A 13,316-nucleotide genomic window follows, 5' to 3' on the forward strand; every position below is an offset into this window, starting at 1 on the left:
TTGGTCGTCCCCACCCAGCCGCGGTGCTCAACCCGCCTCTGCGAGCCTTGCTGTCCCCTCCTGGACCCTCACCGACAACTTCCCATCTCACTTAAGAGCCGTGGCTGCAGCCTAGGGTGGAAGGTCTCGGCCCGGGTCACCCAGTTAGGGCCGAGCTGGAGCGCTTCTAGCGTGGAGGGGGGGGCCTTTCTGTGAGGTGCTCAGGGACCTCTCCCCACTTGGCCCCCAGGCCGGTTGCTGTCTTCTAAAGAGGGTTTGGGCTCTTTTCCCTCAAGACAAGGCCTGAGGCCCTGGCTGACTTCTGCTGAGCAAACCGGGCAATAGGTGGCGACAAAACCTGCTCTATGCTTCCGGGCCAGCCCGCCTGGGCGGCAGCATCAAGTGCCCTGGGCTGGGGGCTGGAAGGGCCCTGGATGGGGTGGAGACCTCTTGGGATGGCTCTAGGCCTCTCTCTCGACCCAGCTGCTTCCCATGGTCGCTCCATAAGACTGGTCTGGCTGGGCATTGGGCCCAACTCCTGGGCCCCTGTCCTCCAAGAGGGAAAGGCAGCAAGTGTGGCCAGTCCTCAGCACAGCTGGAGAGGCGGAGGGGCCTGCAGACAGGTGACTTGTGACAAAGAAGGAGCCTGAAGGGCCGCTGCAGGCAGGCAGAGAGCATGGCAGGAGCAGGGGCCCGGAGGTGACCCCCCTGTGCATTTGCGAAAGTAAGTCTTTGCGTGGATGTCACTTGGGCAGACAGACGGGATGGACCACGGAGAGCTGTGTTAGTGTCAGGCTGAGAAATCACACCCTTCTCGCGCGCTCGCGCTCTCTCCCTCTCTCTGGCTCAGGAGCCAGGCTGGCTGCAGGGAAGGGCTGGGCCCTTTACTTGGCTCCTTCTCTCCTGACCTCATTAAGAAGCTTACCTTGACCTCTCTAATCGCTTTGGTCAACCCGGTCATGACAATGACATCTTAACAGTGAGGAGTCAGACTTAATCCAAAGCATCAGTGAAGCAAAAAAGCCTGTGTGTTTGCGTTTGCACACGGGGCACTCGTGTTTTTGGCCTAGGAGGCAAACATTCTAGAAAGAGACGGAAATGCCAGAAGATAGATAAGAAGGTGATATAAATATTGTAATAAACCAAAAAATATGTTATCTTTCTTACAAATGTGATTTTCTTTTTTTGCGGTGAGCTGGCCTCTCACTGTTGCGGAACACAGGCTCCGACGCACAGGCTCCAACGCGCAGGCTCAGCGGCCATGGCTCACGGGCCCAGCCACTCCGCGGCATGTGGGATCTTCCCAGACCGGGACACGAACCCGCGTCCCCTGCATCGGCAGGCAGGCTCTCAACCACTGCGCCATCAGGGAAGCCCCAAATGTGATTTTCTTAATTCACAGCCCTTCACACTAAAAGCGCAGCTGCAGGTGGGGCAGCACTTGAGTCCGATCTCTGTGTCCCCGTCCTGCCCCCTTTACCAGCTCCCTCCTGCTGAGCTCGTCCTCCCTGACCACTCAGACAGAAAGAGAAACACCCTTCTAGGGAGAAGCAATGTCAGACCCAGAAAATTCACCATCCACGACGGGAACTGACTTGGGGGGGGGGCGGGGCGGGGGCACTGTGGCTGCTCTTTGAGAAACGTCAGGAAATAAGAACAGCCCCAGGAGACAGACTCCAGACAAACGGCCACTTTGGAAAAGATGGACTCCAGGAAAAGGGTCACGTGGCCCCAGAAAGAGCCCCACACTTTCTCCTGCCTAGTGACTCGGTGTTTGTGCAGCAACTGTGACAGGTGCTCACTGGATGCCAGTGGAACCTGAATCCAAATTCCTGATGCAAAATCTAAGCTGGTTTCTGAGAACCTCGAGGTAAATTGCGAGATGGATAAGTAAGCGGAGATATGCCAGCGTCATCATCTGTTCATCAGGAACACGCTGGCCAAACTCATGCTGCTGTGGCTTGTGTTGGAGGGACTCCTGCATGACTCATGAGACCTCCGCACATACAGAGTATATCTCCACACCCTCACACAAGGCAGTGAAAGTCATTTTCCTCACACTGCTGCGCCCCCCTGCCCCAGCCCTGAGCCAGACCCTCAGGGGCCCTGCTGCCCTCCCTCCTCCCGCTCAGCGTCATCCCAAAGCTGAGGGTTTTGCCTCCATAGTGTCCCTTGTATCAGCCCTTAACTCTCCATCTCTCTGCCCTTCCTGGCTCAGATGTAACGACCTCTCTCCTTGATCACTGGACCTTTCCCCCTAGCCTCCCCAGTCCTAGACTCCATCCCTCCTCCACCTGCTAGCCCCATCCTGCTCCGGCTTAAATGCTTCAGTTGCTCCCAGTAGCCTTTAAGATAAAGTTCAAACTCTCTAATTTAGCATAGGAGGCCTGGCCTATCTCCAGCCATTCCCTGCCAGGCTCCCTGCCTTCCAGCCACGCTGAGCCACCTGCGGTTCCTAAATGTTCACACCATTCCACCCCTTGTACCTCCCCATGTGTTGCTCTCAGACCAGACCACATTTCCATTCCTCTTCCAAAGCTTAACTTAAGACAGGATCCTGAGTGGAAGCCTCCAGGGCTCACAAAGAGGCAGGACACGTGTCCCCAGCAAACTGTCAGTCATCCCAACAATCATGGGAAAGGGGCCATTCAGCACAAGAGTGAACTTCTCTGCCCCCAGTCTGGCAAATAAAATCATAAAGCTTCCTCTTTTCTTGGTATTAAAACATTTCTCATATTTTAAAAAATTATTTTAATTTCTTTATACAAAAACCACACGTATAAGATAGTTATAAATACATGCATAAACCTGGAAAGAAAAAAAAAAACTTAAACGTCCCCTCCTCCAGGCAGCCTTCCCTGACCACCCTGACATAGCTGCCTCCGAGATGCCCAGGGCCTTGGTTCCCAACACCCCACAGTAACTGGATGGTCTGGCCTGACTTCCCCAAGGCTGTGAGCTCCTCCAGGACAGGGACAGGATGTCACCTGACTGTGGTCCTCCATTCCCCTGCACAGTCAGAGAGACAGGAGCCCCAGTTTGTTGAAGGAATAAATAGAGCTCACTTATAAGCTATGTTCACATACCTCATGAAATCCTTATGGACAAGTCAAAGACAATGCAGAATAGGTGGCTTGAAATGACGTCTGCCTTGGCTGGCTGTGTTGAGGAAATCTGGTTCAAGGACCCTTGATGGAAAATAAAGACGAACCCGGGTCAGACAAGAAGACTGTGAACTCAGCATGAGCCATGGGCGGCAGCGACTGCTAAAGAGGGCAGGGCAAGCGCTGGTGGGGCAAGTGGGGGCCGTGGGACCCCAGAACCCCGGGCAGGTCTGCAGGCTGCAGATCTGGAGACGATCATCGACCCAGAGAAGGGCCGCGGGCACACGGACACCTTAACAGGGCTATCTCCCTCCGTGGTGGTTGTGAAAGCCAAACCTGATGGCATCTTCGGTGTCAGGGGAGCCCTAGGAGCCAACAGCAGACAGCAACTAGTTGGCTGGAAATGCGGTGAGGGCTTCCAACTTAATTGTGAACAGTTGTTGGAAAATGTGCAGTTGACTAGGAGGACTGAAGGTCACGACGATGTCAGCCACTCTGAACTACCCAGTTCAGTCCCCACCCCAGAGATGGCGTGGCTCGCCAGCCCAAGGGTCACTCCCCGGGCACCACCCATGCTGTGCCCCTCTGCTAGGGCTGGCGCCTCCACCCCCGTTTCTCCTAAACCCCCGCAAGGCCCACTTGCCCCACCCCGTGCGGTGGCGTTTGGAGTCTAAAGCAGACGCTTAGGTGGGCTGACCCCTGCTTGGCCACAGCCGATAGCTGCCCGCCATCAATAGCACAGTGTCCCGGCACACAAAGAGCCTTACTCAAGCTCCATGGAATGGATGTGAAAATCACCGAGGTGGATTTCCAACCTCAGAATTACTCAGCAGCCCTTTCCTGCGTCACTGGTTCCTTTCTGGATTCCGTGAGGGAGCCCTTCCTAACCTTGCCCTTGATGCTCATGCCCCTTCTTCCCCTCCAGCACCCCCTTCTCCTATCTCCAGGCCCAGTGACCTGGCCTCTTCCTCCACGGAGCCAATAAACATCATTGGGCATGAAATAAGACCCCCCTTTCCCCTCACCCCTACTTCTGTATCTTTGCCCCCCTCACCTCCTCCCCAGGGTCCTCGGGGCAGGAGTTAGGGGTGGGGGAAATGCCCACCCCTTGCCCCTTTCTGTGCTGTCGATCCGGGCCTCAGCGGTTCATCAGCCTCCTCTGTTTGTGACACACAGGCTTCTTCTCCCTTTCTGCCTCCAAACATGGCCCAGTCTCTCCCTCCTAAAAAAGACTCCTTCAATCCTACCTCCTCCTTTCACCCACAGCCATTTATTTTGTTCTATTTATTTACTTCTTGAAAAATGTAATCCATTCCCATGACTCAGAATTGATGTACAAGTGCCCTTCCTCCCATCCTCGCCCTCTGCCCCATTCCTGGTCCCTTCACTCTTGGCAATTTCCTCGTTATCCTTCCAGGAGAGTTAACAACTTGTACAAGAGGATGTCTTCACATATTCCTCCTCTTTTAAAAAAATGAGACATAATTCACATACTGTGAATATCACTCTTTAAAGTTACATAATTAAATGGTTTTTTTTTTTTTAAAAAAAGCATGTTCGCAGGTCGTACAACCATCACCGTATCTAGTTCAAGAATATTTTGATTACCCCAGAAGAAAAGGCCATACGCATCAGCAATCACACTCCACTCTCTTCTCTCAGGCCCTGACAGCCACCAATCTCCTTTCCACCTCTGGATTTATCTGTGCTGGACGTTTCACATAAATGGAATCATACAATATGTGGCCTTTTGTCTCGGGCTTTTTTCACTTTAGCAGAATGTTTCCAAGGTTCGGCCATGTTGTACTGTGTATCAATACTTTACTCCTTTTTATGGCTGAATAATATACAATTGTATGTACACACCACCTTTTGTTTATCCATTCATTAGGTGGTAGACATTTGCTTTGTTTCCACTTCTTGGTTATTTTGGGTACATACCTAGGAATGGAATTGCTGGGTCATGTGGTAATTCCACATGTCATTTCTTAAGGAACAGTCATACTGTTCTCCACAGGAACTGCACCATTTTACATGCCACCAGCCACGTATGAGGGTTCTGATTTCTCCACGTCTTCGCCAACACTTGTTATTTTGGGGTTGTAGCAGTAGTAGCAGTAGTAGTAGTCATACTAGTAGTGGTTTTATAGCTATTCTAGTGGGTGTGAACTGGTATCTCATTGTGGTTTTGATTTGTATTTCCCTGAGAACAGCTGAAGTCAAGCATCTTTTCATGTGCTTACTAGCCACTTGTATATCTTCTTTGGAGAAATGTCTATTTAGATCCTTTGACCATTTTTTAATTAGATCATTCGTCCTTTCATTGTTGAATTGAAAGACTTCTTTATACATTCTGGAACTAGTCCCAGGGGGCACCTTCCTCCTGGAAAGAAGTCTTCCCATGGACCTCTGAAATCACTTGCCACTTTGGAGCAGTCCTTTATTAAAGCACCTTCTCATGTAGCTTTCACAAAGCACTCTCCTTGTTCTGTCTTCTTCATTGACCTTCCTCCTCTTCTCTCCCCACTGCGCTCCCCCCACCTAGCCCCCCTCCTCTGCCAGTCCCACAAATGTTGGGATTCTGTCCTTGATCATCTCCTCTCCCACATGAATGAGTTCCTCTCGGGTGAACGCATCCACTCCCAAGGCGCTCAGCCTCCACCTTTACCTCTGAGCCTCCTGAACCTCTTCCTCCAGCCCTGTCCTCTCTGGAACCTCTGTGCTGTATCCCCAGGGGCCTTGAGACCTCCCCTCCCTGGTCTCTTCTGGGTAACCCGGGCGTCCTCTCACGTTTCTGAATTTAGTTAATGATCACACCCAAGCCAGAAACAAACCAAAGGGGTCACCGTATTTGACTCTCCTCTCCCGTCCTCACTTCCCAAATCTCATCCATTGTCACATCCTGTGGTTTCTGCCCCCTCAGTATTCAAAAGGCACACCTAGAGCCGCATGGGACAGGCTCCTGCCTTTAGCCCTGACTCTGTGCATTGGGGAGCAAGGTGGGGATACAGCAACCCAGCCCACAGCATCGGAAGCACAAACGCCAAATGACTGGTGCAGACTGCAGGCTCAGAGGAGGGGGAGGGGAGGCGGACACACACTGAGCTGTGAAGGACAGAGGTCAGCAGCAGAAGCAGGGGAGGGGGGGACCACAGCCACTGCACTGTGGAGACACCCGAGTGTGGGGTTTAGGAGCGGGTGGGAGGGAGGGCTTAGGAGGGGAGAGGGAGGCTGGCTGCGGTGGCTGGGAGACTGGCTGTGGTCAGAGACAACTAGGCTGGAATTGGTCCACATTATGCCTCTGTGACTCTGGATACGGCACTTAACCCTGAGGCTTCAGCTTCCTTATCCAACACCTGCGTTGTGGTCAGGATCGCCTCCAATCACGCTTGTGAAAATCCTTCGTAAGTGGTAAGGTGCTGGACGGGCAAAGGCAGCCCAAGGCCAGAAAGGGAAGCGGGTTGGATATTGCGAAGGTCACAAGTACCAAGTGCAAGGGCTCAGGTTTTACTGTTCAGGTGTGGTGAGGATATTAGGTGGGACTCTCAACTCCAGCTGACAGAAACCCAACTTACTCGGGCCCAAACCGAAAGAGAATGGATTGGTCATTGTCATGGGTGGCCCGGGGTGGCTCTGTCTGCAGCACAGCTGGGTCCTGCCGACCCAGGATGACGTCTGTGTCTCCGTTGGTGTCTCTCTGGGTTTTCGTCTTTCTCGCCCCCTCACCCACCGCATCTCTCACCTCTGCTTTCCTCTAGGCATTGGGGAACCCCTAGCAGCCTCAAGCTCACTCCTCTCAGGCACCAAGACCCAGAGCCTCACTGCCCGCCTTCACAGGGAAGCTTTGATTTCCGTAGGGTGGGTCACTGCTCATCCCGGAACCAATCAGGCAGGTGGGTGGTGTTCTTTGATTGGCCAACAGGACCAGCGCCCTCCTCTGGCATTGGGGTGGGAGCCAAGTGATGAGGTGGGACTGCGAAGGAAGACGCCCGGGGGCCAGGCTGTGGGCTGACGGAACCTCTCCCGCTCCCGGGAGTCCTGGAGCTTCTGAACAGGGTGATTAATCCTCCTGCGAGGGGGTGGGAAGCAGTGCCTCGGCGGAGGCATGAGTAGGGCAGATCTGGGCAGTGGCCAGGAGTGCCTGTCTCATAGAGAAAGGCCCGGGCACCCTGCAGTTCCCAAGCCGTCCTTACGTCTCCTCAGACTTTTTCCTCAGCCTCACACAAGTCCTGAGAAGTAGGGAAGGATGACTTGGCTGTGCCCATTTAACAGGTCAGGTTGAATGGCTTTCACAACCATTAATTAATAATTATTAATGGGAGTAATGGTCCTGGGTTAGCAAACCATTAGGCTGCCCATCCTCCAGGGAGAGATTTGTATGGGGAACACTCAGCAGCCACGTCTGGGGCCGGCGTCAGGCATGGACCCTCTCTTCGCCCCACGGACACCTTTGGGGATGGGAGAGGTTCGCACTGGGTGAGGGGCTGCAGGAGGCTTGCAGACTCTGCTTGGGCCTAACAGGGGTCTCGAGGAAGGACCAGGTACGGCCCGTCGGAGTCCAGCGCAGGGATGATCCAGGCGGGCTTCACGGAGGAGGCTGCCTGGAGCCCAGTGAGCACCCACGATGCGCTGGGGGCTGGGCTGAGGACGCGCAGCGGCCCGGGGCAGAGGGGCGGCCCCAGCGAGGGGAGGCAGGCAGTGGTGTGGACCGAAGCGCGCGGATGGGAAACTCCGGGCCCCACCTGGGCGCTCCGGGCGCTCAGGTGAAGCTCGGCCAGGAACCGCGCCCCGCAGCCCGGCCCGGCCCAGCCTCCGGCGCTCTCCCCGCGGCCCCGGCGTCCCCGCCGCCCGGCGATTTCGGTGCGTCAGCAGAGCGGAAACGGGGAGCGGCGCCAGCCCGCGAGCGGCGGGGACGCGGCCTGGCAGCGGCCGGCGGCTCCGCAGGTTCTGTTCCGCCCGCGTTTGTGTTGGCAGCTGCCCGCGGCGCGCGGCCCGGCCGATGAAAGGGCCCTCTGTCTGCGCCTGAGCGGCCCCGCTCGCCTTTCATTCTTAATATAATCTTCACTTCATTTTTAACCGAGCAGAGGTTCTCTTGGAATTCTTCCCCTTCTTCCAAAAATACATGTGCGTGTGTGTGTTTGCAAAAGTTCCTTCACGGTGAAGGTCGGGATTGTCCCGGGGAAGGGAAGTGCGAAACCCGAGGCGGATTCAGAGCGAGACAGAAATGCCTTTCTTCCTGTGCAGGGGCCTCCCTGGGGGTCGCCGCTTCCGCTGGGGTGTCCCCCATCCCGGCCCCGGGGTCTGGGGCAAGAGGACGGGGATCCTTCTCCACCACCGCCCACAGCCCACCCCCGACCCCTAGGATGAATGAGGTGTTTGGAAGCTGAGGTCAGTGGGGAGGGGGTGGGGGGCCTTCTCAAGGGGTCCCTGCCCAGGTCTGGTTGGAAAGCACTGTGGTCAGGTGTGGCCAGCACGGGCTGTCCTCCCAGAAATGGATGCAAAGGAGCAACAGGACCGCTGGGACCGGGGTTCTGCCTGGGGAGACTTTACTCTGTACTCCTGTCTGTGAGGAAGCTCAGAACAGCCTGCAACAATGCCTGGAAACCTGCCTCCAGCCAGCCCTCCATTCACCTGGCTGGGCAGAGGGGTGTTACGCCTGAGGCAACGTTCTAGATTATACCGAAGACTGCCATTTGGAGAGACTCCCACCTCAAGCATCGCAGGGCCAGGGCTTTCCATGCATGTTCCCAGGTTCTGGGAGTTAGGTATGGTCATCCATACAGAAGAGAAACAAAAGGCTCAGAGAAGCTAAGTAACTTACCCCAAGTCCCAGAACATGAAGGGTGTGAGGGCCAGCATTGTGGAAGCAGGTGGCAAGAAGCCTGGGTTCGCCCTTCTGTTTCAGTGGTTTTCAAACTGTGTTCTGCAGATCTTCTACCTGCTTTGACAGCCAGGAAATTTTGATTCCAGTTCTTAAAAAAAAAATAATTTGTGTTTGTATTTGGACTTGTGTTTTGAGCAATACAGTAGATTATATAACCTGAAAACTATCCTGCTGTAAACACCTAGGAAAGTTCAGCTAAAACTAAAACAAAAAACCACCACCAACAGTTTCCTTTCAAATCCAAGAAATTAAGAACCAAAAGGAGATCTCCAAGAGCTAGAAATGAAGAGGGTAACAAAGGTAAACTGACCACAGCTGCCCTACTAGGGGGATGAGGGAACCTTGAGGGCACAGGCAGAAAATGGGGGCAGGTTGTCATCCAGAGAAGGTAATGCCTTGGATCTACGCAAAGTGGGGTTTGAAACAGAGACTCCAACTAAAGCTGGGACTGTCTGGGGCTATACCTTCAGTGAAATAATGTGCAAAAGTGAAAGGAAAAAAAAAACACAAGACCTTTAGGCACAAAAGGACAAGAAGGAAATTTGTCTGTCTCAGCGTGGCTGGTAGAATTTTTTAAATGCCTCCTGAGAGTTTGTGAACCAAGAGCCAGTGCTCACACAGGTCTTAGATTCAACGTGACTCTACCTGTTAACCTATAACTGAGAGATTAACATAAATATTGGTCCCAGGCTTAGTAATATCTGTGGGTTACTTAACAGAAACAAATACAAAACTTGCTCTAAAAGAACAGGTCCTCAGCTGAGGTCACACAGCACTCCCACAGATAAAGCCCTGATGAAGATGAGTTGATAGTGCACAGAAGAAAACTCAACCCCAGTCAAAAGTCTGGAGATACAAAAACAGCAAGATTAAGCACCCAATCTGATAGACTATAAATATGTTTTTATTTTTATTTATTTATTTATTTGGCCATGCCACAGAGCATGCGGGATCTTAGTTCCCCCACCAGGGATCGAACCCGTGTCCCCTGGAGTGGAAGCATGGAGTCTTAACCACTGAACCGCCAGGGAAGTCCAAAATAAGTATGTTTAAAACGATAAAGAAAGTAGTAAAAAAAAACATGAGAGGAAAATGACACAAATACAGAGGTACAGTATCACTTTCTTAATTTTATAGCATTCCAGTTTCCTCCATGTGATTTTGCAGCTGCAGCCCCTATCATCAAGAAGCGGAGTCTTTTCCTCCACCCTGTTAATCTAGGCTGCGTTTGCAACTTCATTTGACCAATAAAATGTGGTGGAAGTGATGCTGGTTCTGAGCTTTGGCCTCAAGAGGCCTTGGGCACTTCCGTTCATTCTCTTAAAACCCTTAATGAATAAACCCAGAGTAGCCTGCTGGAAGATGAGGGACAGTGTGGAGCAAAGAAGTGCCATCCCAACTGAGGCCATCCCAGACCAGCCAGTCCTTAACTGACCATATATGCATGAGTGAGCTCAGCCAAGACCATAAGAACCACCCAACTGAGCCTAGCCTAAGTTGGTGATGCCCAGAATCATGAGCTGAATAAACGGTTGTTATTTTAAGCTAGTGCATCTGGGGATGATTTGTTATACAACAAAGGCTTACTGATCCAGAGAGCGTAAGAGGCATGAATAGAATGAGAAGGTCTGACACACATCTAACAGGAGTTCCATGGGGAAGAGAATAGGCAGATGGTGGAGACGACATATTCGAAGAGATAGTGTCTACAAAATGCCAGTTTTTGTGAAAAATATAAATCCTCAGTTTCAGAAAGCCCTGGTTCCAGTAAGACGAATAAATTCAGAACTATATACATCCCTGTGAAACTGCCAGACACCATAAAGAAGATCTTAAAGGCAACCAGAGAGAAAAGACAGATACCTTCAAAGGAATGACAATGACGCTGCCAGGAGATTTGCTAATGGCAACATTAGAAGCCTGAAGACTGTGTTAAAGAGCATCTCCACGGACTTCCCTGGTGGCGCAGTGGTTAAGAATCCGCCTGCTGACGAAGGGGAGACGGGTTTGAGCCCTGGTCCGGGAAGATCCCACATGCCACGGAGCAACTAAGCCATGTGCCACAACTACTGAGCCTGTGCTCTAGAGCCTGCGTGCCACAACTACTGAAGCCCGCGCTCCTAGAGCCCATGCTCCACAACAAGAGAAGCCACCACAATGAGAAGCCCGCACACCGCAACGAGGAGTAGCCCCCGCTCACCGCAACTAGAGAAAGCCCGCACGTGGCAACAAACACCCAACGCAGCCAAAAATGAATAATTAATTAATTTAAGAAAAGAGTATCTTCAAGTTGCTAAGAGAAAATAAGAGTGTATCTAGAAATTCTTTAGCTAAATTATTATTGAAGAGCAAGGATAAAAATAAGGTTATTTTTTGTAAAGATTGAGAGATTTTACTACTAACAGACATTTTATGGACTGACTATATATCTATATAAAAGTATGTGTCCTATATATCCTTTGTATTGTACACATATCTCCTATATATGGTATATATCATAACCCAGGAAGAAGTGGTGTTAAGAAAGCAGCAACGATAAACAAAAATACAAATAAAAGTGAGCGAATGTGAGTAAATCTAATGATAACAACAGTAACCAATTTGGGGGTATAAAAAGATGTAATTAAAGTATTGGGCACCAATGGTGACTAAGTTCCTTGTATTAGTTAAAAGGGTAGACATAGGCTGCAGACATTGTTAGTTCAAGTATACAAATTAAAAATTTAAGGGTAACCTACAAAGGGAATGAAATAGGATGTATAACTTCCAAAGTGATATGTGGAGCAGGGAGTGGGAAGAAAAGAATACAGAAAATGTAACCAAGCTAACGGAAAACAATAAAGGAGAAAGGGAAATAAAGGAAAAGGAAGATAAATAACACAGTCCAAAATATATAACTGATCACAAGAAATAATAAATGGACAAAATGTATAGATTAAAGGAGCATGTCAAATGAAATAATTAAACAAAAGCAAAAAACATAAATATCGAGCCAAGGGTGGGTGGTGAGAGGCTTGGGACGGCGCAGCTCCCCCTCTCCTGGGCTGGCCCCTCTCCACCGCCCAGGAAGCGGGGAAGGAGTGCGGGCCCCCACCCCATCTAAGAATGTCTGGTCCCCAGGTCAGCACACCAGTTTCTTCCTGACCAAAGAGCAGAGCCACGCCCAGATGAATGAATTTTCCTGGAAGGATGTTGCCAGTGCCTTGTCTGTGGCCAACATGATCCTGGGGCTCTTCTCCATCTTCTGCAGTTTCTGCAAGAAGTCCCCCTGTGCCTCCTGGATGCTTTTGGTCAGCTTTCTATTAGACATGGCTATCGGGGCAATGACCAGACACCTCAACATCTGCTCCACATCAGGCGTTCCGTTCACATACAAGGGTCTACCCTGCCCCTATGCTTCCTGTGTTTTGGCCTCCACCTTCCTCCTGACCAAAGGCAACACATTCATTCTCTCTTGCATGGCCTCATTCATGATTCTATTCATGATGGACCAGAGCTACTACCCACATGACGAAATCCTGGAGTCTGAGAACTGGAAAAAAATGGTCTATCTGGGAGGTGTCATCATGGTGTTTTTGTCTCCATTGTCGCTAACTGCTTTTTACTGCCTGATGTGGTCACTCTCCTACATCTTCTTTCCAGATGCTCTGTGGCACAAGGCAGCATGTCTTAAGCTGCAGCACCGAAGACACTAAACAGCCTTACCCACTCCCGCTGGCCTCTGTGGGGTTTCTGCCAGCATGTTGGGCCAAGCCCCGCCTTACCCTTACTAAATGTTTCCTTGTCCCTATGTTGTGTATGTGCTAGATACATGTTGCCTTGAACCACAAAAAAAAAAAAAAAAAACATAAATATCAGAATACAGGAATACTGGAAGTAATGGAATAGGAAATATTTATTAGGCAAATTTTAATCCAAAGAGTGGTATATCCATATTAATATTAATAAAACACTTTCTGTTTCCAGATAAGGCGGCCTATAATATGGAGCAGCATTCTCCACCCCAGCTCCCCCATAAAATAAAGCAGCAAAATGTGAACAGACCATATTTGAAGAAATACTGGCTGGACAGTTTCCAAACTTGGCAAAAGACATAAGCCTACAAATTCAATAAGCTCAGTAAGCTACAAATAGGATAAACCCAAAGAGATTCACAACCAGACACATTCTGATTAAACTGCTGAAAACAAAAGACAGGGAAGAAATTATGAAAGAAGCCAGAAAAAAACATTCATTTTTAAAGAATAACAATTCAAATGACTGTGGATTTCTCATTAGAAACCATGGGGGCCAGAAGGATGTAGAACGACATTTTTAAAGTGTGGAAAGAAAAGAACTGTCAACCCATA

General features: G+C 50.8%; 1 protein-coding gene across 1 annotated transcript; it reads left to right on the plus strand.

Moving 5' to 3' along the window:
- The first annotated feature begins 7,804 nt into the window (after positions 1-7,804).
- LOC136134700 (transmembrane protein 269-like) lies at positions 7,805-12,662 on the plus strand. Its single transcript, XM_065892376.1, is given in 3 exon segments — positions 7,805-8,027; positions 11,996-12,091; positions 12,094-12,662. Coding segments are annotated over 3 exon segments (888 nt in total).
- Positions 12,663-13,316: the final 654 nt, after the last annotated feature.

Source organism: Phocoena phocoena, chromosome 15, assembly GCF_963924675.1.
Source record: "Phocoena phocoena chromosome 15, mPhoPho1.1, whole genome shotgun sequence".
Taxonomy (NCBI): domain Eukaryota; kingdom Metazoa; phylum Chordata; class Mammalia; order Artiodactyla; family Phocoenidae; genus Phocoena; species Phocoena phocoena.